General features: G+C 65.4%; 2 protein-coding genes across 11 annotated transcripts in view; one reads left to right on the top strand and one right to left on the bottom strand.

Moving 5' to 3' along the window:
- Positions 1-9,961: 9,961 nt before the first annotated feature.
- Positions 9,962-17,180, bottom strand: STOML1 (stomatin like 1). Of its 8 annotated transcripts, none has more exons than XM_062206488.1 (7): positions 17,159-17,180; positions 13,542-13,648; positions 13,150-13,299; positions 12,765-12,968; positions 11,562-11,736; positions 10,995-11,207; positions 9,962-10,650 (listed from the first exon to the last, which is right to left on the bottom strand). In XM_062206488.1, exons 3-7 carry the CDS (start codon positions 13,276-13,278, stop codon positions 10,457-10,459), a joined length of 915 nt encoding a protein of 304 aa, XP_062062472.1. In that variant the 5' UTR covers positions 13,279-13,299; positions 13,542-13,648; positions 17,159-17,180; the 3' UTR covers positions 9,962-10,456. The 8 variants fall into 8 exon arrangements, with proteins under 8 accessions (XP_062062472.1, XP_062062467.1, XP_062062468.1 ...); XM_062206483.1 differs by lacking the exon at positions 17,159-17,180 and adding an exon at positions 15,489-15,650; XM_062206484.1 differs by lacking the exon at positions 17,159-17,180 and adding an exon at positions 15,489-15,650 and having other exon boundaries at positions 10,995-11,204.
- Positions 15,948-17,249, top strand: part of PML (PML nuclear body scaffold) — a 34,219-nt gene continuing 32,917 nt past the window's right edge. For all 3 annotated transcript variants that reach the window (XM_062206480.1, XM_062206482.1, XM_062206481.1), the window contains exon 1: positions 15,948-16,116. In XM_062206480.1, coding sequence (XP_062062464.1) covers positions 15,988-16,116 — 129 coding nt within the window. In that variant the 5' untranslated portion in view covers positions 15,948-15,987. The remainder of the gene's footprint in view (positions 16,117-17,249) is intronic.

The raw sequence follows: 17,249 nt of genomic DNA, 5'->3' as shown, positions 1-17,249 counted from the left end.
GTTCCGCTCCGCGTGCTCTGAACTGCCCGTTGGAGTGATCCGTGGGCCTCTCACCAGCTCAGGCTGCAGCCCCCTCACCCAGCACCCTCTGGAGGGGGATTGGGGACCTGGGGCAGGTGCTGCCCCTGCTGCTATCCACCTGGACCACCACCAGATGGGCTGAGTGACAGCCGGAGCTCAAGCCTGGGGCCGGGGGTCCCCGTTCTGCCACTGCCTTGCCCCAAGGTGCCCCAGGAGTGGACAGGGGTCAGACACGTGCTCAGAGCACCCTATGGGGTGGGGTCCAGGACCCAGCTGCTAGGTGGGAAAACCAAGGCCGTAGGTTGAGTTAGAGGTGGCTACGGGGCTGGGCAGGGAAACAGGACAGGGTGACGCCCATCACAAGCCTGCTCACCTGACATGCGGGTCCAGGGCCCGCACGCTGGCGGGACCCTCTAGGACGGGAGCTCTGGGAAGGGGCCGAGGAGGCTTCCACCCAGAGAGGGGGTGACAGCCACACTGTGGGGGACCTGGCAGACCCATCTCAGTGCAGCTCACAGTGTGGCCTGGCCCCATAGCCCTCTCCGGGAGGAGCAAGGGTGAGGATTGGAGCCGGGATGGGATGGGGGCTCTCTCAGACTCCCCCTGCCTGCCCCCTGCCCCTCTGGCTCCAGGCGGGAGAGGGCCAGCCCAGCAAACACCGGGGATGTGGGGCAGCACTGACTCCTGGGTATTTAAGAGGCAGAAACATGGGGCCAGTGTGTGGTGCAGCGGGTGAAGCCTCCATGGGCAACACCAGCATCCCACATGGACGCCAGTTCGAGTCCTGGCTGCCCCACTTCCGATCTAGCTCCCTGCTAATGCACCTGGGAAAGCGGCGGAAGATGGCCCAAGTGCTTGGGCCCCTGCATCCATGTGGGAGACCCGGAGGAAGCTCCTGGCTCCTGGCTTCGGATCAGCCCAGCAATGGCCACTTTGGATCAGCTCACTTCTGCAGAGTGAAGCAGTGGATGGAAGACCTCTCTCTCTCTCTCTCTCTCTGTCTCTCTCTCTTTCTCCATCTCTCTCTCTGTGTCTGTAACCCATATGGGATGCCAGTGCTACAGGTGGCGGCTTAACCTGCTCCGCCACAGTGCCGGCCCCCAGAGCCGTTATTTCTAATGAAGCCGAGTGTAGGTTCTTCCAGACTGAAGAAAAGGTCGTTGCTGTGTGATTTTAACTTTCCTGGAACAGAGGGGGTGGGGATGGGGAGAACACACCCTGACAAAGCCACACCTGGCGTTGCTGGCTGTCCCAGATAGTCACCAGCTCAGGGACCCCCCCCCCCGGCCAGTCCCTCATGACAGCCTGGCCCCTGCACCCCAGGTCTGATCCAGGGCAAAACTGGAATCCTACAGCCGGGTGCAGCTGTGTGCCCACTTCGTGGGGGTCTCCGTGCCCCTCTGAGGGAGCAGAGAGAGAGGAAGACAGGGACGGGGCACGGGGAGGGGGTGGGAGTGTGCAGCGGCTTGCGAAACACACAAAGGCCAAGGGTCAGGGGCCTGCTGCGTGCCGGGAACTTGCGGTTAGCCAGCTGGTAATTGGCCTTTTCCTCTTGGAGAAGCTGTGGCGTCTGCCTCATTTTGTTTTCGGAGGTCACAGTTTGCTGCTCCCTGCAGGGCTCAGAAACATCTAAGTAAATAAGCAGACCCCGGGAGAAGCAAATCCCACGGTGCCCGGCCCCCAGGCTCCCGACCCCGCAGAAGGGAGCTGGCCTCTCTGCCTGTCACTGCACGGGGCGGCCACCAGGGGGAGCAGGAGGGGGTGTTGCTCCAGGAGAAGCCCCTGTTACCGCCTTTGTGGCCCCAGCGGCCCCAGCCCACCCTGGGTTTCAGATTCACAGCGCTGGCCTCCTGGCCGTCCTCTGTGGGCTCTCGGGGGCTGCCTTGCACACAGCAGGATTCGCCCTTTCTGTGTGGACGGTTGGATGCGTTCTGTGGTCAAACCGCACGCAACCGCACCCCACCCCCTGCAGCAAGTCACCTCCCCGGATCTCTGTGGGAGCAGGCTCATCTGCGAGTAGCCCTCTTTCACTTAGCCTTGTGGATTATTTATTTGCAAGGCAGAGTTACAGAGAGAGAGAGAGAGAGAGAGAGTCTTCCATGCGCTGGTTCACTCCCCAGATGGCAGCAGTGGTCAGGGCTGAGCCAGGCCAAAGCCAGGAGCCAGGAGCTGCTTCTGGGTCTCCCATGTGGGAGGTGAAATAATTCCACTGGGAGAATAAGCAGATCCATCCTCTCAAATACCCGATTTTTCATGGAAAGAACATCTGAAATTTACCTTCTTGGTGATTTTTTTTTAAAGATGCATTTATGTATTTGAGAGGCAAAGTGACGGGGAAGGAGCAACAGAAGAGAAATCTTCCACCCTTTGGTTCAGTCCCCATACGCCAACAGCCGGGGCTGGCCAGGCTGAAGCCGGGAGCCTGGAACTCCACTGGGTCTCCCATGCGGGTGAAGGGCCCAAGCACTTGGGCCATCTTCTACTGCTCTCCCAGGCCATAGCAGAGAGCTGGATCGGAAGTGGAGCAGCTGGGTCTCGAACAGGTGCCCATATGGGATGCTGGCGCTGCAGGCCAGGGCTTTACCAGCTGTGCCACAGCGCCGGCCCCGGAGATGTTCTAATTGCCCTGGTTTCTTCCAGGAAGCGTAAGGTCCTGAAGAGCATGCTGTTTGATTTCCAAAATACTTGGGGATTCGTCCAGATGGGTTTATGGTTTGATGCTATTCTGATGAGGACACACTTTGCATGATTTCAAGGATTCTTCAATTCGTGAAGATTTGATTCGGGGCCTAGAGCGCAGCTTGTCCCGGGGAAGCTGCACACACCCTGGAGAAGGGAGGAGGCTCTGCTGTTGCTGGGTGGGGCGAGCAGGCCGGCGGGGATGGAGCCGGGACCGCCTGTCTGAGCCCTGGGGCGCTCCCAGCAAAGCCCTGCCCCGTCCCTGGAAAGTCTCTGACCCAGGCCAACGGCCTCCACCCTCACCCACACTGGGGCTTGCTTGCTTGCTTGCTTGCTTTCTTTTCAATTAAAGGTTTATTTATGGAAAAAGCTGAGTTACAGAGACAGGTGGGGAGAGAGACAGAGAGAGATCTTCCATCTACTGGCTCACTCACAGAGGGCCGCCATGTCAGGGGGCGCCAGGAGGCTGGGGGCCGGGAGGCTGGGGGCCGGGAGGCTGGGGGCAGGGAGGCTGAGGACTGGGAGGCTGGGGGCCGGGAGGCTGGGGGCGGGGAGGCTGAGGACTGGGAGGCTGGGGGCCGGGAGGCTGGGGGCCGGGAGGCTGAGGGCCCGGGAGCCTGAGGGGCCGGGAGGCTGGGGGCCGGGAGGCTGAGGACTGGGAGGTTGGGGGCCGGGAGGCTGGGGGCCGGGAGGCTGAGGACTGGGAGGCTGGGGGCCAGGAGGCTGGGGGCCGGGAGGCTGAAACTCTAGGCTGGAGGCTCAGGGAGCGGGAGGCTAGGCTGCGGCGGTGGGGGGGTCCAGACGCATCACCCCCGGGGCTCAGTGTTGTGGCACAGCCAGCAAACCCTCCACATCCCACATCAGAGTGCCCACTAGGGTTAGTCTGCTTCCCGTCCAGCTCCCTGCTCGTGTCCTGGGAGCCAGTGGAGGATGGCCCGCGGACTTAGCCCCTGCCACCCACCCACGAGCCTGGATGGAGTTCCTGGCTCAGCCCCATCTGTTGTGGACATTTGAAGAGTGGATGAAGCACTTCCTCCTGATCTGTCGCTCTCCCTTTCAAATAAAAAAATACATGCCTCTCTCTCTCTCTCTCTCTCTCTCTCTCTCTCTCTCTCTCTCTCTCTCGGAATCAGCTTGTTGCTGGCACAAGCAGCGACCGGACCGGATCCGCATGGTCTGTGTAGAGCGGTCGCTCTGCACTGCGGCGTCTAGGTCCACATCCTGGGCCACTCCCAATTCCAGCCTCTCGCTAACGCAGACCCTGGGGGGCAACAGGTGCAGACTGAAGAAAGTGGGTCCCAGCACCCACATGGGAGACCTGGATGGAGCTCCTGGCTCCTGGCTTCAGCCTGGCCCAGCCTGGCTGCTGCCGGCTTTTGAGGGGTGAATCAACAGATGGAAGACCCCCCCCCCCCCGCAGATTTGCCTTTCAAATAGATAAGCAAACATTTTTTTCTAGAAAAAGCAATTTATTGAGAAAAACAGGGGCTTTTGACACCGGGATGCCAACCAAAGCAGCGAATCCGTGTAATCGCTAGCCAGCTCTCCCTCCGCTCTCCCTCCCTCCGCTCTCCCTCCCTCCACTCTCCCTCCCTCCTTCCTCCCTCCCTCCCTCCCTTTCTGAAAGGCAGAGACAGAGACCTCCCAGCCGCTGGTCCACTCCCCAGATGCCCACAACAGCCAGGGCTGGGCCAGGCCCAGAGCAGAAGCCAGGAGCTCCATGCAGGTCTCCCGTGTGGGTAGCAGGGGCCCGGCCACTGAAGCCACCCCCTGCTGCCCCCGGCCGCCGAAGCCACCCCCTGCTGCCCCCGGCCGCCGAAGCCACCCCCTGCTGCCCCCGGCCACCGAAGCCACCCCCTGCTGCCCCCGGCCACCGAAGCCACCCCCTGCTGCCCCTGGCCACCGAAGCCACCCCCTGCTGCCCCCGGCCACTGAAGCCACCCCCTGCTGCCCCTGGCCACTGAAGCCACCCCCTGCTGCCTCTGAGGGAGCACTGGTGGGAAGCCGGGGCTGGGAGTGGAGCCAGGAGCCAGGGGCAAACCCGAGTCCTGGGATTCAGGACGTGGGCGTCCGTACCCCTACACTGGACACCCATCCTGTGGCTCGCTGCCGTCTTGGTCCTGCTAGCACCCACCCCATCGGCATAAACTCAGGGGGGGATGGGCCCATGGGGGCTTGTTGTGAGAGAGCAAAGACACGCCTACCACGCAGGAAACCAGAGGAGGCTTCTGCAATTCTGTGCCAGGAGCCAGGAACAAAGACACAGAGCTCCTCCACCTGCGCAGGGTGACAGCCAGCAGACCCACTCCCAGCTCTGCCCGGGCCACAGCTCGGAGCCGCCGCCCCCAGCCCCGAGCGCGTGGGCGGCGAGGCCCTGGCCGGGAGCTGAGCCATTGCGGGAGGATCCCGCAGACGGACGCACCGCGGCCATTCACACTCGCTGCCCGCTGCACGCCCCTCGCTGTGGCACCATCGTGCAGCTTAAGGCTCGGACGCCTGTGGTTTCCTTAAGCGCAGGGGCCGACTCGCTGCCCAGAGCTGCGCAGAGCAGCCCGCGCGTGACCACTGGCAGCTGCGTGGACGCCGGTGTTTGGCCACAGGCCGCCGCTTGCTTGCAGGTCGCTCTGGGTCTCCGTGGGACACTGGCTTTCTGTACATCTCTTCACAACGCCCGGTGACCACTGTAATACCAAACACTCCAACCCCACAGCAGCAGAAGCCAGCTGGGGTGGGGGCGGGGCAGCACTGGGCAGGGGACGGGCAGCACTGGGGGAGGGGGCTGGGCCACACTGGGGGTGGGGGCGGGGCGGCACTGGGGAGGGGGCTGGGCCGCACTGGGGAGGGGGCTGTGCCGCACTGGGGATGAGGACTGGACCGAACTGGGGGTGGGGGCGGGGTGGCACTGGGCAGGGGGCGGGGCGGCACTGGGGAGGGGGCGGGGCCGCACTGGGGAGGGGGCGGGGCGGCACTGGGGGAGGGGGCTGGGCCGCACTGGGGGTGGGGGCTGGGCCGCAGTGGGGAGGGGGTGGGGCGGCACTGGGGAGGAGGTTGGGCCGCACTGGGGAGGGGATTGTGCCGCACTGGGGGTGGGGGCTGGACTGCACTGGGCAGGGGGCTGGACCACACTGGGGGTGGGGGCTGGGCCGCACTGGGGAGGGGGCGGGGCGGCAGAACTCCTTGGATGCCCTCCTCACTGTCCTTGCGCTCCCGCGGGCGGGCAGCTTCCGGCCACTTCTCCTCCAGGTGAGGTGGCCCCCAGGGGTGTGCCCAGGGCCCAGGGCATCTGTCAATGTTCCAATCCTGGGAGAAGTCTGGGCTCCAAAAGGCAGGAAGCTGCCGGGCGGTTCACTCGGTGACGGTTCATCGCGAGTCCGTGCTGCGGGTCGCCCGCCGGCTTTCCGGTCACTCGGGCTGTGTGCGGCCATCTCCTCGCGCGGATGACGCCGGGATCCGGCTGAGGGCGAGGGCCGAGAGCCCGCGGGGGCTAGGCCGGAAGCAAGTGGCTCGTGGCCCGGTAGTGACCACGGCACAGCTACCGCACCGCGCGGCGCCGTCTCCGACGCGGGAATTCCCTGCGCTGAGCCCTGCGGAGGAGGCCCATCCCCGGGCGGCCCTCCCACAGCCTGGCTGGAGCGCCTGCAGCTTCTTGCCCACACCGGTCAGCGCCCCCTCCCCAGGTCTCCTTCCCGCTCCCACCAAGCCCACTCGGGCTTCAACAGGCTGCCCGGGGGCGGCGCAGGCAGCGGCCCGGCAAGGCCTCCCTCCTCTCGCCCCCCTCATCTCTGCCTCCAGGACAGCCATGCCCTCTGTGACCACTAGATGGCGCCACAAGTCCAGGCCTGGGCTGAGGTCCCTTCGGGTCTGGGAGTCTGAGACCCCTGGGTGCCCTCCCCGGGCTGCTGCCACGCCCACTCCCCCGTCAGGCGTGACCTCGGCCCCTGCAGGGTGGCCCACGGCTCTACTGTCCACACCGTGGCAGGCTCCGTGGTATGGGAGCCCCAGGACTCTCCTGGGCCACTCCCCTCACCCCAGTGCCAAGGATGGGGTGGGGGCAGAGCCCTTCGCCACCCCACCCCCCTCTGGCTCTACCCCCCACCCCATTTCTGTCTCCGTCTCCCTCCTCAACACACCCAAGGCTTCTCTATTTCCTGTCCAACACCAGGGCTGGTGCTGCCCGGGCTGTGGGCTCCGGCCCCAGGGAAGCTGATGGCGCCCCTCTCTTCTTGTCTCTCCCTCCTCTTGGGCTCCGTCTGCCCCCGCTGCTCTGCCCTGAGCAGTAAGGCTGCAGGCTGCGCCCCCTGCCCCACAGTGCAGTCAGGCTGAGTGGGCACCTGGAAGCCCCGGAACCGGCCCAGCCCTGGCTGTTGCGGCCATTTGGGGAGTGACCCAGCAGGTGGAAGACCTCTCTCTTTCCCTGTCACTCTGCCTTTCAAGTAAATAATTTTTTTCAAAAAACAATTAGCGTACGTCTTCTGCGGAGCAGGGGGAGTCGGTGTAATTCTTAGGGGCTCCAGGACTGTCCAAGTGTAAATGGCCCTGCGGCGCCCGCAGCCCACATGGGCGCTGCTTCCAGTCCCGGCTGCTCCACCTCCCATCCAGCTCCCTGCTGTGGCCTGGGAAAGCAGCGGAAGATGGCCCACGTCCTTGGGCCCCTGCACCCACATGGGAGACCTGGAGGAAGCCCCTGGCTCCTGGCCCAGCCCCAGTCATCGCAGCCATTTTGGGGGTGACCCAGTGGATGGAAGATCTCTGTGTCTGTAACTCTGCCTTTCAAACACATCGACACTCTTTTAAAAATTATTCCTGGGAAAGATGCGTGACGCAAGATCTCCGCACAGACCCAAGCACTTTCATTAAAATAAAGTTTTCCATTCAACTTTCCACGAACGCTTTGAAGCAGCCCTGTGTATGTATCTTCCTGTGTCTGGTACACTGTACGGTGGGGGGCATCGAGTTTCTGGCAGAGGAGCGACACTGTTCAGGCCGCTCACATCCCATGCGGGAGGGCCTGGGTTCAAGTCCCAGCTCCACTGAGGACTCCAGCTTCCTGCCCACGCACACCCCGGGAGGCAGCAGGCGAGGGCTCAAGTCCTCGGGTCCCCGCCAGCCACGTGCGAGAGCAGGATGGAGTTCTGGGCTCTCAGCCGTGCCGGGCCCAGCCTTGGCTGTTGCGGGGATGTGGAGAGTGAACCAACAGACAGCACTGGCTCTCAAAAAACTAAATACATCTATTTTATACAAACTTCCTGAAAAGCAGCCAAGACACCAACAGCAAGAGACACCTGTGAAGGCGTGGGAGCCACAGATAAGGTCAGGAGAATGGGGACAGTGTCCATAGTGTGCCTTTGGGGCCGGTGCTGGGGCACAGGTTAATCCTCCACCGGTGGCACCGGCATTCCATATGGGCACCAGTTCTAATCCCGGCTACTCCTCTTCCGATCCAGCTCTCTGCTGTGGCCTGGGGAAGCAGTGCTTGGGCCCCTGCACCCATGTGGGAGACCTGGAAGAGGCTCCTGGCTTCAGATTGGCCCAGCTCTGGCCATTGCACCCATTTGGGGAGTAAACCAGCGGATGGAAGACCTCTAGTCCCTTCTCACTGCCTGCATCTGTCAAATAAAATCTTTTAAAAAGTTTTAAATTTTTTAAACAAGGCATTAGCTATTCAAACATTTTAAAACATCAAAATAATGCATTTATATTATTATTTACCAAATCATTTTTGAAGAGGCATTTATTTGAAAGGCAGAGGGACAGAATGAGAGAGAGAGAGCGAGAGAGAGAGATCTTCCATCCGCTGGTTCCCTCCCCAAATAGCTACAATAGCCAGGGCTGGGCCAGGCGGAAGCCAGGAGTGGAACCCCATCCTGGTCTCCCACACGCATGGCAGGGATCCAGGCACCTGGGCCATCACCTCATGCCTCCCAGGCGCATCAGCAGGGAGCTGGAGCAGCCAGGACTGGACCCAGCAAGCCCCGCCCCGAACACGGTTACCTGTAGGAACTCTCTAGTCCAGTACAAGAACACATGTAGCACACAATAATGATGAGTACTTCTTTTTTCTAAGAAAAGTTTTATTATTTGAGAGGCAGAGAGACAGAGATGTTCCACCTGCTGGCTCACCCCCCAAGCCAGGAGCCAGGAACTCCATCCAGGTCTCCTACGTGGGTGGCAGGGACCCAAGTGCTTGGGCCACCCTCCGCTACCTCCCGGGGGGTACACATCAGCAGGCAGCTGGAAGTGGGAGCACAGTAACCAGAACTTGAATGGCATGAGGCCTCCCAAGCACGTGTGTGTGTGTGTGTGTATTCTTGTATTGATGTCTTTTGAAAGTTGGTTTATTGACAGGCAGGCTGTCCCCTCCCCCCAACATTTCTGGTCCACTCCCCCGCCCAGAGGGGCCTGGCTGCCCGCTGCTGGACCTGGCAGGGCCTCCTCTCTGAGTGCCTTTCCACACAGCTGGGGCGCAGGCCCCCGGCTCCTACAGCTGCCTTCTGAGTGACAGGCGCACGGCCCGCCCTCCCTGCGACTCAAGGTGACCACGCTGCTCCACAGGTGGGGGTGGCTGGCTGAGGCCTTGCTCTCCACCCACAGCCCCAGCATGCTTTGCTCTTCCCAGCCCCATGCAGAGTTCCCTCTCCCCCAGGTCGTGACCTCGGCGCCAGCTCTCACTGGGGGCGCCTGGGGCTCCCCGAGCCTGGTGTGGAGCAGCTTGGAGGGGATCCTGGGCTGAAGCATGGTGCTCGCAGTGGCCAGCAGCGAGGCCTCTGGGCAGAGGGCACCCAGGAGAAGCTGCGGGAGGGCTGCGGCAGGTGCAGCAGCCCGGGAGCCAGGGGGCCTTGATGACGGCAGCAGGGCCTGTGCTAGGCTGGAGAGAGGCACCTGGGCTGCGGCCTGGCCAGGGACAGGGCCTACAGAAGGGTCAGGGCATTTCCAGCCCCGCAGGGACGGAGGGGGAGGACCCGTGGGGAGCCTGGCACCGGCTGCTCCTCAGAGGGGTGACTCCTCTTCGTGGCTGTGGAGTTCCCCCCAAGTCTCTCCAGGAAGGAGGCGTCATGGGCAGCTGTCCCACACCCCTGTGCTGGCCCAGGCACAGCTGCAGGTGAAGCTGGTTCTCGCCCCGAGCCCTCTCCCGAATGTGAGCCGGGTCCTGTGGGAGCCCAGCTCTGGCCTGCCCCTGCCCTGCTGAAACCAGCGGACCCCTGGCCTGCCCCAGGCCCCACAGCCTGCTCTTCCCACCTCCTCCTCCTCTCCCACCCAGGCCCCACAGCCTGCTCTTCCCACCTCCTCCTCCTCCTCTCCCACGCGCTGTCAACACCACATTTATTTGTCTGGGGCTTCCAAGAACCCAGGGCCCTCCCACATGCTGCCCTGGCCAGCCTGTCCAGCATGCAAGGCTGGGGACGGGGCCAGGAGCCTCAGGGCCACCCCACCGGCCGGGGCCTGACCGCAGGGGCCCTCCCCGTCCCCCAGCACTCCTCAGAGCACAGGGCCTGACCATGTGTCCGTGCAACCTGCCTGTCCAGTCAGATGCAGGTTCTCCCGCTGGGCCCTACAGCCAGCACAGGGCTGGGCACTGGCGAAAGCTGGTCCCAAGAACCACCATCGGTGAGAAGCATGGGCTCCACCCAAGGGCCCCAGCCTCGGGCTCCCTGATGCTTCTTGGGCCTCGCTTCTCCCATGCCGAAGCTGCCGCTTCCTCCAAGAGGCCCCCGGCTTGCTGCCAGCCCAGCCTGGGCCACGGGTGTCCGCCACGGTGCTACTTCAGGGCCCTGAGCACCGCCTCCAGCTTCATGGCCACGGCCAGGTCGCCTTTCACCTTCAGCCGCCCGCTCATGTAGGCCCCCAGGGGCCTCAGCTCCCTGCACAGCAGGGCCCGCAGGTCCGCCTCCGCCATCTCCACCACCACGTCGGGCACGCTCTCGGGCACACCACGCCCCACCTTCCCTGGGCCTGCGGGGGAGGGCGGGGCCTGAGTAGGCACCACGGGGCAGCACCGCTCTAACACCCCGGGCTCGCGTTCTGTTGGCTGCGTGACCGCTCGGTGTCGTGGCCTGCCTAGCTGGAGTGGGCGGGAAGACAATCCTCCCCCTACAGGCTCACGGGGAGCAGCGGGTGCGAGGCCGGCACGTCGCGGGCTCTCGGTACGGGAGGCCCGGCCTGTGAGCGTCCCACGGACCACGGGGAGACCGAGGCTCGGGAGCGGGGTCTGAGCCCGGCTGCCCTGGATTCACCCCAAACTGCGGGCAGGGGCTGGGTCCCCACATGGTGGTGGGGGCAGGGGAGGGCAGCTGTACCTGCGCTGAGGTCCAGGAAGTAGATGCTCTGGGTGCCGCCGGGCAGGCCGATGTTGAACTGGTAGCAGGCACCGACCTGGCTGACCAGGGCCTCGGACAGGAAGGGCTGCAGGGCAGTGAGCAGCCCCTCGGCCACAGGCTCCTTCGGGCTGGGCCCGGCTGCAGCCTGCGCGGCAGGCGGCTCCACCTCACTCAGCATCTCCAGGGTGTCTGCTGGGGAGCCAGGCAGGGAACGCTGGGTCACGCCTAGTCAAGGTCAGGGTCCCTGTGGCCTCAGGACCTTTGGGGGCAGCCTCCTCTTCCACCCCCTTCAGGCCTCTGTCGACTTCTTCCTCCTCCACTGCCCCTGACTTTTCTGCCTAAACCCCAAACCCCATGGCTAGGCCATCCCAGCCCTGGAGATGAGGCTCCTTCCAGCTACGCCGTGGGGACTGTCGCTGCCTCCCACGGGGCCGCCAAAGGCCTCTGCATGTGGCCTCAGCTCCCGCCGGCTCCTCCCTGCAGAGTGGCCCCTGCTGGACCTCAGGGTGCCCGCAGTGCCTCCCCTCCCCTGCCCCACCTCCTCACCTGGCCCCGGGGGCGGGGCGCCTCCCCCCAGGATGTGCAGGGCCAGCTGCTGGAGGGTGCTGTCCAGGCTGGGCGCGGCCGGGCCGTCCTGGGGCGGCGGCAGCACGGACTCCAGCGCCAGCTCCACACGGTCCACCTCCAGGCCCCAGGCCCTGGTCACGTCATTCATCTCCAGCTGGGGGGCGTGGGGAGAAGGCAGCCACTCAGCCGCGCTCTCCTCAGCACCTGGGGCCAGGGCGGGGCTGCACCTGCCGTGAGACACTCCCGCCGGGACCCAGGCGGAGGGCAGGGGTGACCCAGCTGTGGCAGGACTGGGGCGCTGAGCACCCAGCAGGGGTAATGCCGGCAGGAGCAGGGACGCTCCAGAGAGCAGGATGGCCCCACGGGAGAGCCCGGATAGCCAGTGAGCCTTGAGCCACTTGGCTGGTGGCCGGAGGACTGCGCTCGGCCGTCTCTGCTCTTCTGAGGCCCCAGAGAGAGGACACGGCCAGCTGGCCCCGCAGTGAGGCCCTCCAGGTGGCCGTGCAGCCCTGGGGGCATGGGGACCAAGGAGGACAAACTGGGGGTGAGGGGCTGTGCGGCTGGGATGCGCTCAGCTCAGCAGGGCTCCAGGGGGCAGAGGGGGCGAGGGCACAGGTGGGAAGAGAGCCCGGGCCCCCGAGGGCAGCAGGGCAGCAGGGCCGGGCAGTGACCGCGGGGGAGTCCAACGCTGCCTCCACACACATGGAGAGGAGCAGAACCTTCGCTCTGCGTGGGCGGCGGGATAAGTCCCTGCTCGGGACGCAGAGTGCCTAGGTTCAAGTCCTGGTTCCTCCGCAGGTGAGGCAGGGAGGCAGCAGGTGAGGGCTCAGGACTGGGCCCCGCCACCCGCGTGGGAGACCCGGACGGAGCTCCTGGCCTCCCGGCTTCAGAGCCCTGGCTGTTGTGGACGTCTGGGGAGGGAGCCAGAAAGTGGATGATCTCTGTCTGCTTTTCAAGTGGGAAAAAGAAAAATGAAACCAAGCAGACGGAACACAGAGACGCCCGTGCTGGCTGTGAGCACGGGGACCCCACAGGGACCCCAGCGGGGCCGGGGCTGCCCCTGAGAGCCGCGGGGACCTGGGGATTTCCGCCCATTGGTCCGCCCCGCCCGCCTCGGCCCCACCCCGACTCCTCACAGGCAGCCATGCTCCGGTGACACGCCGGCACGCGGGCACGGCCTACCAGGAGCTGGTCGCTGATCTTGAGCTTCTCCGTCTGGATCTCGCGCAGCGGCCGCTTGAGCAGGGCCTTGGTCATGGCGCTCTGGGCCGTCAGCCGCGTGGCCGCGTTCAGGTCCCTCACCGTCATCACCGACAGCACCGGGTCCCAGATGCGGAACTGCACGTCGGCCCCCACGGACAGCACGGCCCCGTCCTTGGAGGCCAGCTGTGGGGGAGGCCACATGGGAGGCGACACTGGAGGGGATGGGCCGCGGGGACCACCCTGCGTGACCCCCGCCCCCTCGCCTGACGGCCAGCTCCTCTGGGGAGCACCCTCCTCCCGCCGCGCGCTGGCGGCTACTCTCACACCACGGGCCCCCCACCCACGCGGCCGGGGAGCCCCTGACCTTGCAGGGCGGGACGCTGAAGGCGCGGGTCCGCAGGTCCACCCTCTGGAAGGAGTCGATGAACGGCAGGAGCAGGACCATGCCCGGCCCCTGGGGCGTCCGGATGCGGCCCAGCCGGAACACCACCATCCGCTCGTAGGTGGGCACAATCTGTGCAGGGCGGCCGCGCACGGCGTGGGAGGCGGTCAGCCCAGGGCCGGCCAGGGACGCACTCCCAGCCCCCAGCCCTCGCCTCGGCCAGCCAGTCCCTCTCACTCCACCGCTCGCGTCCAGACCCGGGGACCTGGGAGGGTTCGTCTCTCCCTCTGCCTGGCTCCCAGTGCGCCTCCAGGTCCTCACCTGGAGGCGCGGATGGACACCCTGGCCTCGTGGGGGGTGGGGCTGGGCCTCACCTTCAGGGCGAACCAGCCGGAGATGGGGAAGGTGAGCAGCAGCAGCAGGAAGCCCAGGAAACTGACCAGGCCGTGGCAGACGCAGGAGGGCCAGCTCTGGGGTGCGTCTGGGGCCGAGGGAAGAGGCCGTCACGGAGCGCTCGGCCAAGGGCACCCGGGCCGGCCCCTGTGCCCAGGCCCAGGCCCAGGCCCAGCCCCAGCCCCAGGCCCAGGCCCAGCCCCAGGCCCAGGCCCAGCCCAGCAGCCCTGGCAAGACCTCCTTCTCGGCGGGGCCAACCCCTTGCCCAGTGCGCATCACTGTCCACCTGTCCACCTGTCACAGCGGGCTCAGAGCCGGGCGCCGGGGCAGCACTGCCTCTTGTGGCTACAACCGTCGGGCCGCCTGTCCCTTCCTGGTCCTCGCTCTATTCGAATGCCCCAAGGGCCATTTCAGTTCCATCCCAGAAGCCCAGGCTCTGGGAGTCAGGGGTCTCGGCCCAGCCCTGGCCTCCGGCACGGGGTCACTTCCTGCCCTTCCCCCTCCCGGGCAGCCGCTGATCTCTGGGGTCTGCACGGCAGCCAGGGCAGGCGTCCTCACGCGGGGGCCGTGGTCAGCACAGGACGGCCCGGGGGGCGCCGCACTCCCCCCGCCCCAGGGCTGTGGTCAGGCTGAGCGGCGGGCACCCGGCCCCAGCGGCCCGGGGAGCCACAAAGGGCTCTGCAGCAAGACGGGCCCGGGTAAGAGCCGACGCTCTGGGGGCAGCGGGGTCTCTCCTTCGGGGGGCTGGGGCGTGGGCGGCCACTCACCAGCCCCCGGCCCCACGCCGCCCCGCTCCGGGGACCAGCAGCCCTTCTGCGAGCCCAGAAAGCCGAAGCTCGACTGCTGGAAGCGGTCAAAGTCCCCGAGCGGCAGCGCCCGGTACCCAGACCTGCCGAGCATGGCTCCTGACAGGGGGGCGCGGCCGGCGCCGCTGACCGCCGGCCCCAGCCCTCAGGCCCCGCCCCCTGCGGCCGCCGCTTCCGGCTTCCCTTGCGCCTCCCCGGCCGTGGCCGGAGGGGAGGCAGCCCGGGCTGCTCCCGCCGTCGCACGGCGCCACCCAGCGCTGGGAGGACCGAACTGCGGCCGGGCCGCGGGGGTGTGGCCTGCTCCTGTGGCTCCAGCTCCTGCTCCTAGATGGTACTTGGCCTTAGATGGACGCTCCTCGAGGTGTCCACACAGCCCGGCTGGCTCGGGGTGGGTGGTGGCGTAGACAAGTCCCGGCTGGAGGAGCTGCTGTAGAACCCCAGAACTGAGAGCCCCTTGCTCCATGCACAGAATGCCAGTCGCTGGCCTGGGGCTGGTGGAACAAAGTAGACATTGTGTGCAGAGCAGGGAGCCGGTGGCTGCCACTCAGGTGTGGGGGCACTGCGTCCTGGGGCCGAGCAGCCTGTGGTCAGCTGCTGTGTGGCCTTTCTTTCATTGGTCAGTGATAGGGTGCTCCACTTGGGCAGGAAGATAAAAAAAACTAGCCTCTGCGTGTCAGAGGGGCCAAGGAAGACAGCACCTGCAGGCTCCGGCGGCCTTGTATTCCCTCAGTATTCTACACTGCAGAGTCCTGCCCACTCCTAGGTGGCCCCAGCCTCCCCTCGCCCCCTAAGGAAGACGCCCTAGGAGAATCCTCTCTTGCCCAGTCTGAAAGCTTGGGAGAAATTTCACTATTTTACTATTTTACACTGAGCAGGAGAAGAGAGTGGGGGGAGGAAGATCTGGACCCCATGCCCTTCCAAGCACTGACCGCTCAGCGTCTCCTGAGCCTCCCCCTGGCCCGGCAGGTGCACGGCCTCCGTCAGGCTGTGTGACCTTGCTGGCCCCGGTGGTCCGAGCGGCCAGGCGCCATCTGCAGAGGGGCCTGTCGGTCCCGACCGATGCCTTGCTGCCTTGCTGCCCACCCCTCTGTCTCACGCCCGAGTCCTTTCTGGGAGAAGCACCTCTGTCCCAGCCGGGTCCGCTCCCGGGATGGCAGCTACAGGGGCGCGGGATCAAACAGGGGGCAGAGATGCATCCCAGACGCCAAAGGCGGGAGAGCTGGGGGCGCCGAGAGGAAGTGCAGGCCGGGACCCCATAGACCGACATCAAAGGGCGTTCGGAGCTCTCCGAGCCCTGAGTCTCCGTGACCGCCCCCCCCCCCCCCAGCCCAGCCGGGGCTCCAGCCTGGGGTCTCCGAGGACATGGTCAGCTCCTGGCTGCCCTGTGTCCCCGATCCCCCTGCTGGGGCTGGGCCAGAGCTGCAGGAGCTGTGATCAAAGCGAAAAGTCCCCCAGCCCCAATCGCGACCCCGGGTCGGCGCGCCCCCTCCCCGCGCCCCAAGTCACTTCCTCCCGAGAGGCGGGCCCTGGCCGGCGCCTCCCCTTTGGCCTGACTCAGCCTCCCGTGCCGTTTCTCCCGCCTTCCCCGATGCGGACGGAGAATCGAAAGTGAGCCGGGCCCATGCAGGAGGATCCCGCGCCCGCCGGGTCCCCGGGCCCCCAGCGCGACGTCGGCCCGACCCGCACCCCCACCATGGCGTCCCCGGGGTTGAGCTCCGAAGGGGCCCCGCGTAGCCCCAGCCCCGCAGAGGTACTGCGCTCACATGGGGGGGAGGGGGGATAGGTGGGAGGAGGGGGGTGTAACGGGAGACTTGGCCAAGTACCTCAAAGAGTGCACCAGGACAAAGGGCCAGGCACAGAAAGAGGTGCCCGGCCTCTCGGCTGGGGTCCGCGTGGGAAAGGGAGGGGACGAGCAACCCCAAGTTCCCAAGTTGGAGGTGGAAGCTGCCGGGTGGGCGCCTGGAACAGGTGTCTGGGCAGGGGCCGTGCGCTTCTGTGGTCTCTTTCCGGAAGCCTCCGGGTGACCTGCTGGGAACCCCCTTCCCGCCTGCGCCCCCCCCCCCCCCCAGCTCCTGGCCGGACCTCCCCCACACACCCACAGGCACTGTGTAGTTGGCTTGCACCACCCTGCGTTATTACAGCTAAGAATCCGTGGCTTAGCAGTACTAGTTAGCACTAAGTTAGCACCGTTAGCACCGACTAGTTAGCACTGCCTAGTGCCAGGTAATAGATGAAGTACTTCCGGGGCTGGGCAAGAGAGACATCAGGAAGAAGTGACCAGTGACTCTTTCCTAAGTGAGCACATTTCGCCCTCGGCCACCCCGCCCCCAAAGTCCAGCTTTGTGGTCACCCGGGAAACTGTGCCCTGCATGCAGTAGTGCCTGGCTCCCGGGTCACCTCTAACCCACTTTCCCACCGTGAACGTGCCCGTCTGGGCGGTTTCTGTAAGCGGGCCCGTGTGGGGGTTTCTCTGCGTGTCTGGCGTGACGTCTTCAAGCTTCAGGCGTCCAGAGTTCGTTCTGGCCCGGGGCTGCGTGAGGGACAGTCCCTTCACGTGCAGAACGCATTGCACTGCCCCCGCTCTGGGTCGAGCGAGGCCTGGGTTCGCACACCTGGCTGCTGGGGATGGTGCTGCTGTGTGCATGCCCTGGCGTCCCATGGGGCTGGTGGGTCTCTGTTTTCAGGGTTTGATAGTTAGGGATGGGAAGTAGGGGAGCTAAGGTGGCTCAATGCTTAGCAGCTTTGGGGGGAACCCCCCTATCTGTGTAGAAGGGGGTGCCCGGCTCACCTACCATCTAGGCTGAGCTCCGTGGAGGCAGAGATGCGTCCCGGGTTACCGCTGCGTCTCAGTGAGCACATGCTGAATAGATGGGGCACTTGGGT

This window comes from Lepus europaeus, chromosome 11 (assembly GCF_033115175.1).
Source record: "Lepus europaeus isolate LE1 chromosome 11, mLepTim1.pri, whole genome shotgun sequence".
Classification (NCBI taxonomy): domain Eukaryota; kingdom Metazoa; phylum Chordata; class Mammalia; order Lagomorpha; family Leporidae; genus Lepus; species Lepus europaeus.
Note: the sequence above shows the minus strand (reverse complement) of the source record. Positions and strands in the feature narration are given on the sequence as shown.

Excerpts from the sequence above, each read along its gene's own strand:
- STOML1 (XM_062206483.1), bottom strand. The coding sequence starts at position 15,633 with ATGTCGGTCTATGGGGTCCCGGCCTGCACTTCCTCTCGGCGCCCCCAG. Across the intron at positions 13,300-13,541 it reads CCGGCTGGTTCGCCCTGAAG|ATTGTGCCCACCTACGAGCG; the intron begins GTGAGGCCCAGC and ends CGCCCTGCACAG. Across the intron at positions 10,651-10,994 it reads CTTCCTGGACCTCAGCGCAG|GCCCAGGGAAGGTGGGGCGT; the intron begins GTACAGCTGCCC and ends CCTCCCCCGCAG.